General features: G+C 38.4%; 1 protein-coding gene across 1 annotated transcript; it reads left to right on the top strand.

Annotated features, from left to right (window-relative positions):
- Nucleotides 1-557: 557 nt before the first annotated feature.
- LOC120122595 (short-chain dehydrogenase reductase 2a-like) lies at nucleotides 558-2,250 on the top strand. The gene is made up of 3 exons (XM_039141724.1): nucleotides 558-664; nucleotides 745-819; nucleotides 1,412-2,250. The coding sequence occupies exons 1-3, from the start codon at nucleotides 645-647 to the stop codon at nucleotides 2,208-2,210; spliced, it is 894 nt and encodes a 297-aa protein (XP_038997655.1). The 5' UTR covers nucleotides 558-644; the 3' UTR covers nucleotides 2,211-2,250.
- Nucleotides 2,251-17,226: the final 14,976 nt, after the last annotated feature.

Genomic DNA, 17,226 nt, shown 5'->3' with positions numbered 1-17,226 from the left:
TTTGATTGGATGAAAATCATCGATTTACTAACAATTAATGCTTATCGTTGATGTAACAAGTTATGTGTGTTAAAAGTACTTACACAATACATGTCACATGTTCAAAAATGATGACATGATATTATCTGACTCCAAAGTTATAACGTGAATATTATTTGTGTCGAAAGTGATGATATAGAACATGTCACATCATTACTTTGAACAAATAGAACTTACCACGTCAACGACAAACGTTAATCATTAATCAACTAACAATTTTTATCCAACCAATGAGAATTCTATTATTAAATAAAATGTGGTAATCAAAATAATTCTAAAAAAATAAAAAACCAAAGTGTTTATCTTACTAAAATACGACCACTTCTTATTCCTGTCCAAAACGATGACAGTGAAAGCACCATTGCCATCAAACCTGACCTACATAATTATCTTGATCCGTATAACCAGTTAATTGTTGGTTTTGATTACAAGCACATTAAATAGGACAGGTCATAAGTGGTATAAATCATGTTCAGCTTCCTCTGCAAGGAAATGTGTGTCACTTTCAACTTCAACTGCGACAACGCTTTCCTCCTCTTCTTCCCCATATTCATACATCCTTCAAAAAATTCTTCAATTTTCTACTCTCCTTAAGCTTCCTCAGCATGCTTAGATCACTAGCCAGGTAAAAATACACCCTTTTAATCTGTTATTATTCCTTCAACCAACCTTTAATTTATCTCTTCTGTGTCGATTCTTTACCAGGCAGTTCAAGTTTACTTCCGATGGCTTATCAAGTAGGCTTTACTCTGCAATACCAGGTGGTTATTCCACACAGAGGTATAAGCTGTGACGACTTTCTTCACCTACTTCTCTTCTCTTTTGTCAGTATTTAACTCTGTTGATTGGACAACATTAAAAAGACAACTTGAATTTCTGACACCAAAAGGGAAAAAGAACAATTTAATTTGTTTGCCAATGAAATGACAGTTGCCCAGAATAGTTTCAGTAGCTATACACATGGTTACTTGCTTTTTCCTTGTACCAGCTACTAGCATAAGACTTTTGATGAAGAAAGAGGTTAAATGATGGCTTTTCTTGTTAGTTTTCTGCGATTTGCAAACATGATTTATGGAGATTATTATTGTTTTTCATTCTCAATATCTGGATCGCCCCCTAGATCTAGCAAACCATGTTTTCCGAGGAAAATGGATTCAAGACAAGCAAACTGAATATCTGCCATAATTTAAGGGTTTTTTTATGTCCATGTTTTATTATTTGGCCGAGCTTCATTGGTTTCTTTAACATGATGATGAAACAGAGCAGACACATTATGTTTACCTATTTGTTCATACAAGACAACGACCACTCCCACGTTTCGTCCCTCATTTCTTACATTTTTGTTTTGATTCGTTTGACAAAAAAAAAGCAGGTTAAGAAGCAAAGTAGCCTTAATCACAGGGGGAGCAAGTGGGCTTGGCAAGGCCACCGCTGTTGAGTTCATAAAAAATGGAGCCCATGTCATCATTGCCGACATCGATCCTCGAGTAGGCCAAGAAGCTGTTGATAGCCTTGGCCCTTCGGCTCAATTTGTGCAATGTGATGTAACCATCGAATCCCAGGTAGCCGAAGCTGTACGAGTCGCCATGGAGAATCATGGGAAGCTAGATATAATGTTCAACAACGCGGGCATAGCGGGGAAGGTATTCCCCTCCAGCATAACAGAGCTCGACTTAGACGAATTCGACAGGGTAATGAAGATCAACGTTCGAGGCATGGTGGCCGGAATAAAGCATGCAGCTCGAGTAATGGTACCGATGGGGTCAGGGTCTATTCTTTGTACATCAAGTATAAGTGGACTTATGGGTGGCCTCGGGCCACATCCATATTCAATGGCCAAATTCATGATCCCCGGGATCGTCAAGTCGGTAGCTAGTGAATTATGTCAAACGGGGGTGAGAATAAACTGCATATCACCAGCTCCGATACCGACACCGATGGTGATCCGTCAAATAGAGGAGATATATGGAGATATTTCGAAGGAAAAGGTGGTAGAGATTATAAATGGGGTAGGAGAGCTGAAAGGAGCGAACTGTGAAGAGATAGATGTAGCGAAGGCGGCATTGTACTTGACGTCGGATGAAGCCAAGTATGTAACAGGTCATAACATGGTTGTTGATGGAGGCTTCACCACCTTCAAGTCTCTTAGTTTCCCTTCCTTGTCGTCCTGACTTCACCATCTTTTCATCTTTTTCGTTTGCCTTTCTTTTATTATTACCAAACGCTAATACAATCAACTTTTCTTTTAAGTTATATATGTGGCCTAATTAAGGGCATGTAAAAGTTTTAGAGTGTGTTTGTTAGGATAAAAGTTATATTATTATTACAAATTATGTGTTTGGTTTACATGAAGTGAGATTATTGAAAATGTTATATATTTTATAAATATCAAACTTTTAATATTAAACTAACAATATTTACATGAAAATATGTAGAATCATTTTTGTATTTAACATATTATTAATATAATCAACATATTAAACAATGCAAAGAAAAAAATTACATAAATAAATATTTTGTATTTACATAAATAAGTGTTATATACATATAGATTTAAATTCATTGTGCTATACTACGTATATAGTTATATAATCAGATTCCGTTTCGTCGCTTGGTTAAAGCGAAGGTCTTAGGTTTGAGACCTGTATGGGCCATTTTTTTCCTTTTTGCAAATGGCGTCGTCTCCTCTCCTATTGTTTCTCCTGACCAAGACGGGAATGGTGGAGCTAAGACCAATGCTCTGATCACGGAGGCCAATCCTCCAGCTGAGCTGGAATTAATCTAGGTGTGGAATAAAGGCAATGGTTCAACTAATGAAAGCAGGTGAGAGTAAAGATAACAGTTGGAATTCATCTGATGGGACCGAACCAAATGGTCATCGATAGCAATGAAGTTAAAGAAAGTAGCAATCAAGGACATGGCTATGAAAAAAGTTCAACTACGGCTGCTGCAAGATGGGGTAACCAAGCATCTTGGGGTTGGAGCAAGTCGAAAGTGGCCGAAATCTCGATGCATCATGGGGTAGGCAATCATCAACTTCTTGTGGACAAGGGAGCGGTGGTGGTAGCAAGTGTCACAAGCTCTGGTAAGATTAAATCCGTAGGGCCTAGAGAACCTGTTGTCTGGTCATTTTCACTGTTCATTCGGATATGTACCCATTTCTCACATGGGAGGCTGTCCCATAAACAAGCATAGTCGGGTACGGACGCCCTCAACACTTCTAAATCTAGAGCTTAAAAGAATGGACTTCTCAAAAGTAAAGAACAAGGCAGAGGCAAAACCTGCTTTTGTCTTTGCTTTTAGAAAACACTCAATTCAATCATAAACAATACCGTGAGATAGGAAATTCAAATTAATTAAAAATATAAATTAGTTCTATTTAAATGAGTTAGTGATAAATTTGACTTTAGCAAGTCAGATGAATCTGTCAATAATTATGTCAATATGTTGTGATTTTCCAATAGTAGTTGGATGTTATTCTCTTTAATATTTTTCCTAGAGGTATTGAATTTAAGTAACTGCGTTTGTAGGATATGAGTGAGTTTATTGTCAATTGACTTGGAAAATTTTGGATAAATATTAGGTTAAAATTATCCTAAAATAATTGAATTTTTTTATTATATAAAATTAGATAAAAATATATAAATTTAATAGAATATAATTTTTGAACAATAAAATGAGTTAAATTAAACAATAAAATTATATATATTCTAATTTCCTAGAGGCTATAAAAATTTGATTAATGGTATTATATGTTAATCGAATTTTCTATTGTTTAATTTAACTCAAACCCCGAAATTTTCGGTTATAATAAATTTTAATCGAGTTTATTTTATTATATGTTAATTTTATTGTAATCATCCTTTCTCTAGAGGCTTCTTCTTGCATCTTTCGAATTTCCTAGTTGGAGATACTTATAATTAGAGGTGAACAAAATTCAACTCAACTCAACTCGAAAAATTGATCTATTTGACTCGAATTGATTTTAAGTTGTATTTTCATAAACTTGATTCGACTGAAAAATTTTAAATTCAAGTCGAGTTATAAAATAGAACTCATTTATATTTCTAATTAATTTAAAAACTATATTATATTAAAATTTATATATTTCTTATTTTAGACAAGACCGTGGGCCATGCTTGAATTACAGGGACAGAAAGTGCAAGATGTGTCATAGGGGGGTGTATATTTCTTATTTTGTGCAGGGACACTCATTTATCGTACCTTATGGGTTCTTAATGGACATAAGCTCATTGGGATGCTTGTTACTCTTTTTTACAATGATGTTTAATGGGGTTTTACGGCAATTGGGGACATGCCTTGGTGGGTCGAGCAACCACCACAGTTGATAAACTTTGAGGCCGAAGTAGATTGGGGAAATGGTCATGTTGTAAAACGATTATAGTGGTTCTCCTAGTAATGTATAGGTTATTAGGTGATCAGATCAATTGAATCAAGATGTACGTGAGAGTTATCTCTTTTATTGTGATAGATTGTTTATGCGGATAAAGTACTAAATTCGGGACAGAAGGTAAAAGAGGTGATTGTATCAATAAATATTTCTTAACATCTTTTTTATTATAGGAAAACATAATGAAGCACGATGGTATCTATGACGACGACGTCGCGAAATTGAGAATGATAGAAGGTCGAAGTATAAAATGACTTATAGAGACAACTCAAAGGAATTAGGTAAAAGCTTGTTCATGACGAGGTCATAGTGAGATCGAGTGGGGGAGAATACAACGCAACAAAATACAGTAAGTGAAAATCATAAAAAATTGAGTTAATTGCATCACATGTCTTCAAACTATAATCTTTATTTTAAATTAGTCATTAAATTTTTAAATATTTCAATTTCATCCCCAAACTATGACTCTCATTCTAAATTAGCTTTAAACTTTTATACATTTTAATTTCATCCCTAAACTATGACACTCTTTCTAAATTGGCCCCAAACTTCTGAATATTCCAATTCTATCCAAATATGTAATTAGTTTCAACCATAATTTAACCTAAAAATTATTTTTTTTCAAACATATAATAAAATAACTTAACCTGACGATTTTATTAACAATGGATGTGATTAGAATATACATATAGTTTTGAGATGAAATTGGAATGCTCAAAAAGTTTGGAGACCAATTTAGAATGAATGTCACATTTTGGGGATGAAATTGAAATCTTTGTATTGGCACTAGTTTGAGATCGATCTTTGTCATCAATTCAATGATCGCACTTTCCCAACCATAATCGAAGAATTCAACAAACTAATGTAAATAAGGTCTGTTAAGGACAACCAAAAAAAATTCAAAGAGCTGAAACCCTATATGCTACTACAAAATCCTACCTTAAGAGAGGAAGATTTTATTTCCATATTTGTGAGTGGATTGAAGGAAGAGTTGAAACACAGAATTAAAGCTTTTTGGTAAAAAGGGTTAGCTGAAGTTTGCATATAGGCCCAACTCTATAAACTTTCGGTATAGTATAAAAACAAGAAGCGAAAGGCAAATCTTAGAATCCCACCTTACCCAACCCAAGAAATTTTTTTCGAACCCTTACATAACACAATTCCTCCAAAGTAGGGATGGCAAACGGGTATAGTTTCGTGGATTCCGTACCGCATCCGCTCCAATTGGAGCGGGGATGGGTATAATTTTAGAGGGCAGTGGGCGGGTGTGGATTTATAAAGTGGTACCCATCGTGGGTGGTGGGCGGGGTAATGGGTTTGAGATATTACCCGCCCTGCATCCGCCCGCCCCACATCCGCCCGCCCAGCTAAATATCTATTAAATTTTGGATCATTATGAATTTAGGTGTAATTTTAGAGACTAATTTATAAATTTTAATATTGTGTAATATATAACATATAATTTAACCAAATATTAAGGATATTTAGTCTTTAATTAGGGAAATATTTGGCTCTTTGATTAAACCCATAATCCCACTAACCACGTCACTTTCCATGTTCTTTAGCTCATGTTGCCCATCCAAACACAAATTAGCCGTACTATATGTATTAACATCAAAAGCAGAAGTTTCCATGTTCTTTAGCCCCTCAAAACCCATATTAGGCGCACTATGAGCATTAACATCGAAAGCAACTCAACAATCCAGCTCTGCGACTACATGCTCCCTACAATCTGTCTTCATAACATTCGTAGAGCCACTCCTCTGACAAATTGAAGCATGCGTTACTACCCCATCACGAACTGTCTGGGAACCAACTCCAACATCCCATTAGTTTGCTGTCAGGCGGGTCTAGATGGGTATGTCGCTAGTGGGTAGTGGGTGTGGGGATAGATTTAAAAATGTACCCGCGTGGGCGGGTGTGGATTTGAAAATTTGTACCCATCATGAGTGGTGGACGGGTGGTGGATTAAAAAGTATTAGGTGGGTATGAGGATGGGGGAGGGGGTATCCGCACCCGACCCGCCCGTTTGCCATCCCTACTCCAAAGCCCAATTAGGTCCCACAAAACATAAACAACCTTGTGGAATATCTAAGGGTGAACCTATGTTTAAAGTTTGTGGACAAGTTCACACTGGGACATCACTGCAAGCTTAGATATCTTAATTTGATGGAAGAAGGGGACTGTCAAGAAATGACGAGACTACACCAGAGGAATCAAATGAGACATTGGTTTAGGTAGAAGAAATTTTTTGAAATCTCCATGAATGCTCTTACTGGGAGCATTGGTTACAATACATTACGAATTCAAGATTTGATTAAAGGTCGACCACTCTAACATTTTGATCGACAATGCAAGTACATAGTTTCATAACACCGAAGTGGGCTAAAGCAGGAGCTGAGCTGGTTAACGCACACTCTCTGGCCATTGCAGTAACCAATGGAGAGCAATTGTTCAGTTCAACCAAGTCCAATCAACTCTGTGCAGAGGCAAGCAAGGTTTTTGGTCTTGCACACCACTTTGATGTTACATAAAATGGGTTGAATATGTAATGCGCCTCTAAGGGAAGAGATGTTATATAAATGCAGATCATGAACAATGGAGAATAAAAACATAGAACATATAACTGTAGTTAATCGAGATCAAAAGTAGTGGTCAATTGCAGCATTTCAAAATCCAAAAATGGGACCCCAGAATTATCCTTTGTAGGATCTTGTCAACGTTGATTACTCAATCTTGATGGGAATTGCATGATAAATAAAATGAAGAGATTGAAATGTAATAAACATAAGCAAAACTTGGTCCAAGAAAGAAGCAAAACATCCGGCATATTCAACTTGGTCCAAGAAAACATAATCGTGTGAAAAGCTAAACCCTGTAAATTTGTCATTTAACGGTGAAGCATTGGAAACCCTTCGAAAAAAGAAGCAATTCTCAATACTTTGGGTTTTTTTGTTTAGTATTGAAACTAATATTTCATTACTATTGTGGAAGAACTTGGACAAAAATAAAAGTGGGGAGCCTTTTATTCTTATCGATGATATTACAATTGTGTAATAGTTGGTAAGGTGCACCAAGTTTAGACAATGTATCTATCAATTGATGAGGGGACTTGAGTTGAGACATGTTTAAACATATCTAAATGTCCTGACAGTGATCATGTAAAAATGGCCATTCTCATAAAATCAGATGAAAAACAATTGGTGTTGGTGACAACGATAAACGATAAATCTAGAATTACATACCACACAAAATAGTAAGATATTCTTAAGTTTAAACCATCTGACTTTCAAATGAATCTACAGAGTTTACAATTAAAAAATCAAAGGGGTAATAGTAGTTTAATTAAAACAACTCAAGAGGAGTACTTTGGGAAAAGGAAAAGTGTAGGGGTGGCCTTTTGGAAACTCAAAATCCTTGTTTACAAGGCCTAAGGTAGAGTTACAAACTTTTGAGAGCACAAACCCATGTTTACATAACACAATTCCTCCAAAACCCAATTAGGTTCCACAAAACATAAACAACCTTGTGGAACATCTAAGGGTGAACCTATGTTTAAAGTTTGTGGACAAGTTCGCACTGGGACATCACTACAAGCTTAGATATCTTAATTTGATGGAAGAAGGGGACTGTCAAGAAATGACGAGACTACACCTGATGAATCAAATGAGACATTGGTTTAGGAAGAAGAAAACTTCGAAATCTCCATGAATCCTCTTACTGGGAGCATTGGTTACAATACATTACGAATTCAAGATTTGATTAAAGGTCGACCACTCTAACATATTGATCGACAATGCAAGTACATAGTTTCCTAACACCGAAGTGGGCTAAAGCAGGAGCTGAGCTGATTAACGCACACTCTCTGGCCATTGCAGTAACCATCGAAGAGCAATTGTTCAGTTCAACCAAGTCTAATCAACTCTGTTAGTCAATCCAGGGTCATTCTTTTAACCATGATTTACGAATCCCTAATCAACTCTGTTGGTCAATGCGGGTCATTCTTTTAAATATGGTTTACAAATCCTACACCTATTTGGGTTGATATTTTGTTTGGGATCGATTGGATGCGTAAGTTTAACCTTAATATGGACATCAATGATATGACCCTCAATTTCAAGAAAGATAGAAAACAAGTTGTCATACAAGGGAAACACAATTCCATGCTCCTTAAGTCTATGGCCGGTGAAAGAATTCAAAAATTGGCAGCTATGAATTCTGATTTGGAGGAATACAATAATATCTTTGAAGAACCCAAGAGATTACCACCGCAAAGAACAGATGACCACCCTATTACTCTCAAACATGATGCTTCTCCAATTAATTTACTACCATATCGTTTTGCCCACATCAAAATGCCAACGTGGAGAAGCAAATCAATGAGTTGTTATCAGCCTCAATTATTCAAGCGAGCAAAAACCTCTTTGCATCTCCTTGCTTGTTAGTTAAGAAACAAAGATGTGACTTTGACATTTTGTGTTGATTATAGACAAGTCAACCAACAAACAATCAAGAATAAATTCCCTATTTCAATGTTGAAGACCTTCTCCATTAACTTAATGGAGTTGCATTCTTCTCTAAAATAAACTTACGTTCGGTTTATTGACAAATTCAGATTCAGTCAAAAAATATTTACAAGATGACTTTTCTATCTCACCACGGGTATTTTATATTTAAGGTAATGCCTTTCAACCTTACGAATACCCCCAACTTCATTTCAGTCCCTAATGAACGATTTATTTAACCCTTACCTTCAAAATTTGTTCTTATATTTTTTTTAATGACATTTTAGTATACAATCCCACCATGAAGCCCATTTTAGACCATTTGAAGTTGGTCTTACAGGGCGATGGAGAAAGTGTCCTCGTTTCAGACATTTCAATGTCTACTGGTAGAGTAGTGAGAGAATTTGCTATCCCTTCTCTCTAGGTTTCTTCTTCGAGATGGGTCAATGGTCGGTCTCAATGGTTTCTTCCATGGTTTCTCATGGATCCCTGGTTGTCGAGCTTCATTTTTAGAGATCAAAACGGTTAAGGTTTCTTAAAATTCGGTTGTTTGGTTGTCAAAATTTTAGTTTATTAGGATTTGATTGCTATTCTAAATTCATGAGTCATTCTCGGTGTTCGTCTTCAGCGAAAGAAGTTGAAGGTAAAAGCTATCTTTGTTATCATTGTAGTTTATCACTCGTGATTTATGTCTTGCAGGATCTTCTTAAGGGTTGCTGGCGATGGAATGATGAAGAGAGAGGGATTGTAGCTTTAGAAAACTCTCAATATTGGTTTGATGGGAATGTGTTTTTCGAGGAATGAGAGAAAGTACTGAAGAAGGATTGGGAACGGTCTGGAAGTATGAGAGCTATGGGAAAACTGGCAACAGATAAAGTTTTAGGGAGGAGTTCGATGCCGAAAATTGTAGTAAGTTCCGATAAAGAATTAGAAGAAGTTGAAGGTAAAAGCTATCTTTGTTATCATTGTAGTTTATCACTCGTGATTTATGTCTTGCAGGATCTTCTTAAGGGTTGCTGGCGATGGAATGATGAAGAGAGGGATTGTAGCTTTAGAAAACTCTCAATATTGGTTTGATGGGAATGTGTTTTTCGAGGAATGAGAGAAAGTACGGAAGAAGGATTGGGAACGGTCTGGAAGTATGAGAGCTATGGGAAAACTGGCAACAGATAAAGTTTTAGGGAGGAGTTCGATGCTGAAAATTGTAGTAAGTTCCGATAAAGAATTAGAAGAAGATGATCGGAGCTAGGCTTCCAAAAACAGTAGGGGTTTTATTGGAGTGATTAGAGGAGGTCACATGATTACAACAGTTACTGTTCGGAATCACAAACAGTTTTGGGGATGGTTTGGTTATGTTCAACAAGAAGTTAAGGGAGAAAGTGTGTGTTGGTTTGTGATTGAACTAAGCCAGAAGAAATTATCAATCAAGGAAAATCTGGAAATGGGTGATTGAAGTGTCAAGTCAAGATCCCATCAATTTTATGAAATTAGATTGGGTTTGGGGATTTTATTGGAAATTCTCATTATGGAAATTTCTAAGAAGATCTTTGTATGGCATGAGGTTGCGGCGTGGGGAAATGATGCATTATCACTTACCTCAATGGAGGAAGAATGTACAGTGGGGAGTTTTTTCTCAATACGGGATGGGACTGGGCTATTTATTGTTCTGCTCGGTGCAGACAACGAGTGGAATCAGCAGGGGGATAGTTCACGTATTATACTGCTCGGTGCAGATAGCATGTGGGACTGGCAGAGATCACGCAGGGGATGGGAGGCCAGAGTCAGGTCTGGCAGAGCAGTTGGAAAATTACGGCGGCTACAGTGCGGCCAGCTGTTACGAACACTATTCGGATAGACATAGTTACTGGAAATTTTATGGGAGACTGGCTGTTTTTGGGGAAATGGTGCATTCACATTTATTTAATTTGAGTATCATTTTAAAGAGATTTTTTAAAAGCCTATTGGAGTAGGCAAATAATGTAAGAGGAGAAAGTCACATCGGAGCGGCTATTGTCAAGAGAGTGAGGTTAACATTCGGGTATGAGATAAGAGACTAAGGGGAGAGAATAAGAGGAGATATCCTATTGATAAGATAGTATCTAGGGTGGGCAAGTGTTGTAAGTGGGTAAAATCACATCGTTTTCATATAGTAGTGTAGGTGGGGTTGCTTGTCGTGATAGGGATAAGAGATTTAGTGGAGGAATGGAGGGTTGTACTTCACACATTGTCAAAAGAAATCCCTCAAACTTTGTCTTTATACTTCGAAGTATTACTGTTATTACGTTGGCTATCAAAAAAGAGTGGAAGAGTGTTGTATTGCTCTCATCTTCAATTACTCATTTGTCCAGCATAATGTCGGAGGAAGTAGCGGATTTGATGAAGCACTTGAAATTCACTGAGGAGGAGTCGGAGGACATCTCTCCACCACGAGTCATTACTGAAGATGATGTGATGGAAATGGATAAGTGGATCGTAGCGAGGATAATTGGCTACAAGAGAATTGATAGCGAGGTAGTGTTGCGGGTTTTTTGATCGATTTGGGGCCATGCTAGACTCTTGGACTCGTATATCTTGAAGGACAATATGTTCCTTTTCAAGTTCAAGACGTTCTCAGATAAGCAAGCCATTTTGAAACGCACCCCTTTGAGTTTCGAATGAACTCTTTTGGCTATTGCTCACTTTAATCCTAATTTGAGTCTTGAAGAATTTGATTTTCGGCCCCTTGGAGTGTGGGTGAGAATCTATGAGCTCCCTTTGGGGTACATGAAAGTTGAGACAGCGAAGAAGATTGGTAATAGAATTGGGAAGACTATTGCTACCGATACAAGATCTGGAGAGGGAAGAATGGGCGATTACCTTCGTGTTAAGGTGGAGATTGACTGTTTTAAACCGTTGCGAAGATGTGCTAAGATGGGAGTGCTTGCAAATGGAGAACCGAGGAAATGTCTGCTAAAGTACGAACAACTGCCTTCTTTTTGCCATAGGTGCAACATTATTGGCTATGTGCTCACGGAATGTCCGGGATTCTCGGAGCAACTGCAACAGCCACTTCAATTCGGGGAATGGCTTAGAGTGTCTCTCATCAAGAGACTTGTTTAAAGTAGCACCAAAAGAAGAGAATGGATTATCTATACTAAAAGGGAGAATATTGGAAGGTCATTGACTAGCTCGGCGAATAGTCCTCTCTCAGATCGGGGTACTAGGTCTCCCCTAGGAAGACCGTGGATGCCAGGACGTGACCTGTTACACTCGACTAGCTCCAACCGTGAGGATGATTTGGACCCGACCAACCCAACCGATCCAGATAGCTCCCTGTCTCGATCATTCCTGGAGGTTTTCATTGCACGTGACCGTTTGTTCTTAGAGAGCAACTACCGAACCAAGATGCCAGTGTAAGGGTCGAGGTTGGTTCTTCTACTTCGGGAAAGAGGAAGAATGGGGAGACAAGTAAGGGAAGGCGGAAAGTTAAGCGAGTTAATCGTCAAGTGGTGTATATTTCATACTCCACTTTGAACTCGAATGTGGGCACTAGTGAGAAGAAGGACCCTAGCGAGATACCGGAGGAATTTGCAGGTGATGTACTGTTAATGGCGGTGGCTGAGGCTCAGCCCCGCCAGTAGCCATGACAATCTTATGCTGGAGCTGTCGAGGGCTTGGGAACCCTACGACAGTTCGAGAGCTTAGGAGACTAATCTCCGAAAAGGACCCGATGCTGGTTTTTGTTTCTGAAACTAAGTTGTGGAAAAATGTTTGGTTATTTTTCAGTGAAAAGATCGGATCACTTTGTGGGATTAATGATGCTTTGGAAGGAGGGTTTAGATGTCTCACTCCAGAGCTTCTCTAATCTACATATTGATGTGGAGGTTTTTTGGAAGGAGCAAAAATTCTGGTTTACGGGGTTTTATGGGCACAGTGGGTGGTCGGATAAAAAGCACAACTGGGAGATGATTTCTCATTTGGCATATAACTCTTCTCTTCCTTGGTGTTTGGGAGGAGACATTAATGAAATTATTCATACGAACGAGAAGATAGGGGGCGGAAACCGATGAGGGTTCATATGGAGGAGTTCTAACGATGTCTTCGTGATGCCGATGTGTGGGACATTAGACCTAGGAGTGGTTGGTTTTCTTGGGCTAGTGGTACCTGCCCTAAGACGTTTGTGTGCGAGAGAATCGATAGATTTATTGCGAAGATTGAATGGAGACTTATGTTCCCGGAGTGTTATGTGGACACGGTTCCGATGGCGTCGTCCGATCATTCTGCGATCTTGATGAGCTTGGAGGGTACTATTACGATCAGTTCGCCTATGAGGGATTATTTCAAATTTGATGCATGTTGGGCTATGAAGATCAATGCCGAGATATTGTGCATTGGATTTGGGAGAACAATGAAGACTCTTTCTCAGTCAAAGGAAAATAGGGTCTACGCTAGGTGACTGGCAGAGATCGAGAAGAAGTCAAGCCAAGAGGGATGAGAAGCGTTTAAGGGGTTCTATTCTTAGGCTTGACTCTGGCCCGATCACGGACGAGTTTTGTGAACTTCGGAGGAAAGCTCTGGCGGATCTTAAGGACGTTATGGATAAAGAAGATGTTTTGTATTCAAAGATCCTGAGTGGCGTGACTTAAGGATGATGATCGTAATTCTTCCTTTTTTCATGCAAGAGCCAATGGGCGTCGCAAAAAGAATTGGATCGGGGGGTTGGAAAGTGAGGGAGGGGTTTGGTGTGACAGGTTGGAGGACATTTTTGGTGTTACTACGAGCTACTTTTTCTCTCTCTTTCGTTCATCCGAAGCGACTCCCGACGAGGAGATCCTTCAAGCCATTGATCGATGTGTTTCGCCATGTGATAACGAGATGCTTTGTCGAGACTTTTCTGCCGAGGAGGTCACCATTGGTTTTTCCCAAGTTAATCCCTCGAAAGCTCCTAGTTTTGATGGCCTTCCAGGTCAATTTTTTCGATCTTTTTGGAATATTGTTGGATGTGATTTTGTTAATCTTTATCTTAGCCTTTTGAATGGTATGATGGATTTCAATTATGTTAACCGTACTATTATTGTTCTTATCCCTAAGGTTTCTAGTTCGAAATTAATGAAGCAATTTAGACCGATTAGCTTATGCTCGGTCATCTACAAAGTTGTGTCAAAAGCTATAGTAAACCGTCTTAAACCATTGATGCATGTTTGTGTTGTCGAGAACCAATGCGCCTTTGTTCCGGGTCGTCGTATATTTGACAATTTTCTAGTGGCTCATGAACTTATCCATTATCTTAAAGGGTCTAAAAATGGTCCTAATAAGGGCGTTGCTATTAAGTTAGATAAGGAAAAAGCGTATGATAGAGTGGAATGGGGTTTTTTGTTGGATGTCATGATTCGGATGGGTTTTAGTAGTTCCTTTGTCAATCTTATTCGAAAGTGTATTTCCACGGTCTCTTTTCAAGTGCGTATTAATGGTGTGTTATCTGATTCTTTCTTTCCTCAGAGGGGTCTCTGACAAGGAGATCACTTATCTCCATATTTGTTTTTGTTTTTTGCTCAGGGTCTGTCTACCTTACTCCTTAAGGCTCAAAGGAGGAACGAGATTAAGGGTATTAGAGCAAGCATGAGAGGGCCGAGGATTACTCATTTGCTGTTTGCAGATGATAGCCTATTGTTCGTGAAAAATTCAGCTGCGGAAGTGCGAAAAGTAAAGAGTATCCTAGCTCAATATGAGAAGGCTTCAGGATAGAAGGTGAATTATGAGAAATCCAATATTTATTTCAGTCCTAATACCCCAAATATGGACAGGAGGACCTTTTTGAGTGAGTGAGTTAGGAGTCGTTGAGGCCACGGATCCGGGAAATTACCTTAGTCTTCCTCTGGCAGTTGGAAAAGGCAAAAGGGCGGCTTTCAACTTTGTCAGAGATAAGACTGAGAAGAGGATTCAAGGATGGACTAAGAGACTCTTGTCTTTTTGAGGACGAGAAGTTTTTATCAAGTCGGTGGTCCAGGCGCTTCCCGCTTATGCTATGACATGCTATCTCCTGCCGGAGGGGGTTATTGATGACGTCAAGTCATAAGCTAGATCCTATTGGTGGTCCGGGAAACAAAATTCCAGAGGTTGGGCGATGGTTGCATGGGATAAGATTTGTCAATCCAAAAAATTTAGAGGAATGGGGTTCAAGGATCTTAGATTGTTTAAAATTGCGCTTCTTGGGAATCAGATTTGGAGACTTATTCAAGATGAACATTTTCTGGCTTTCAAGGTTCTTAAAGCGAAATACTTCCCGTGCTCTTCATTTTTTGAGGCAAAACTTGGGGCTAAAAATTCTTATGCTTGGGCAAGACTTATGAAGGCCAAAGAAGCTCTCAAGGATGGTTTTTTTCTGGAGAGTGGGTATGGATAGCAAGGCTCGTATGTTTGAGGACAATTGGGGGGACACTAGTCCTATTCGATGGTATGAGAGATACATGGATCATGCAGAACAATCGGTTAGAGTTGCGGATTTTATGATTCCAATGTGTGCTAGGTGGGATGAGCCTAAGGTGGTCGGAGTGCTTCTGTCGGAGGATGCCTCGCAAGTTCTTAAAACGTTGATAGCTTCGATCTGGGGGGACAGATTGTTATGGGGTCATCATAGTTCGAGGTTTTATTCGGCTAAGTCGGGCTATAACTGGTTGAAAATTAAAAATAGCTCGGTTATGGTTGCGGATGGTATTTAGAATGATGTAGCTAAAGCGAAGGTTCTCCCAAAAATCAGAATTTTTGGTTGGCGTATTTTTCATGAAGCTATTCCCATGGGATCTAAAATTAAACAAGCAAATCTTGTAGATGGTATCTGCCCTCTTTGTCTTTGCGAGCTGGAATCGATTATGCACGCGATTAAAGATTGCCCTAAAGTTAAGACGGTTCTTTTGATGTCGAGTCTTTCCCCCGAGATTGTTGACTGGAGGGGAAACTCTTCTATCATGTGGTTGTCATATGTTCAGTCAAAGTTGAATGGTGAAGGTTTCGATTTGTTTCTCGTCTTGCTTTGGAATCTTTGTAACAGGCGCAATTATTTTGTTCATAATGGGGATCTTCAATCGGATAGGGACATTATTATCAACTCTTCGAATTTGATTGGGGAGTACAGAATTGATTCGAATTATTTTGGGAGTATAAGTGACAAAGTGGTTTTTCGTCGATCGCGTTGTTGGATTAAGCCGGCTCAGGATGAGGTTAAAATTAATGTTGATGTGGCTTATTGCAAGAATTCTCGAGTTGCGGTTGTGGGTATAGTGGCTCGGGATTCACATCGAATGGTTATTGGGGGATTGACTAAGAAGATTGATCATCCGTTCTCGGTTGAGTCCACAGAAGCAGTTGCTTTTACTGAGGGCATCCTATTGGCTTCAGAGAACGGTTGGAACAATGTAATTATCGAAGGCGATGCCATTTCGATTGTTTACAGATTGTCTAATCAGGTTACTAAAAATTTACAGGATATTTCTACAATTGGATTGCTGCTCAATGAGGCTAGACAGATTTTAGCTAACCTTCATTTTGTTAAAGTGCACTATGTGTGTAGGGAAGCTAACCGAGTCGCCCATTCACTAGCTCAATGGGCCTTATCGAACAACAATCCAGTTTGTTTTTTTAGATGAACCTGATTGTAGTAAGCAAGTTGTAATTGATGATGCTATTGGAATATAAGCTTTTATTCCTTTAAAAAAAAGAAGTTGGTCTTACAGATACCACAAGATATCATTTATTTGCTAAGAACTCTAAGCATTTCATTGGCCAATATCAAATGGAATATCTTGGCCACATTATATCTTATATTAGGGTATGAAGCAATGACCTTTGCCCAAAAACTTAAAATCACTTAGAGGATTTTTAGGTTTAACCCAAATAAAAAATATATCCATTAAATTTAAATTAATCCAACTAATATATATATATATATATTCGATTAATTCAATCACCGATGTCCTGACATCTTGCCAAGAAATCCAAGGTTTCTTGACGATCATTACTCCAACATGAACATCATTTTGGTTGATATATATATATTGTAAGTTACTTCTCCTTTAACCTATGCTTGATTCACCCAAGGATTCAAATAGTGCTCGGATAGTGGAATAACAATCGCTATATCGCGAAAAATAACGGTGTGAAGGAAAGTCACGCCAATAACGATGGACCACGACCGTAATTTAATGGATAGCAACCAATCGTACCAATAGCGGGCATAGATAAGTAGACATAAACTTAGATAAGTAGTCTGAATTGACCCTGAATAGAAAAGTACTC

This window comes from Hibiscus syriacus, unplaced genomic scaffold (assembly GCF_006381635.1).
Source record: "Hibiscus syriacus cultivar Baekdansim isolate YM2019G1 unplaced genomic scaffold, ASM638163v2 tig00110387_pilon, whole genome shotgun sequence".
Classification (NCBI taxonomy): domain Eukaryota; kingdom Viridiplantae; phylum Streptophyta; class Magnoliopsida; order Malvales; family Malvaceae; genus Hibiscus; species Hibiscus syriacus.
The sequence above is the reverse complement of the archived record's forward strand: the minus strand, read 5'-3'. Positions and strand labels throughout refer to the sequence as shown.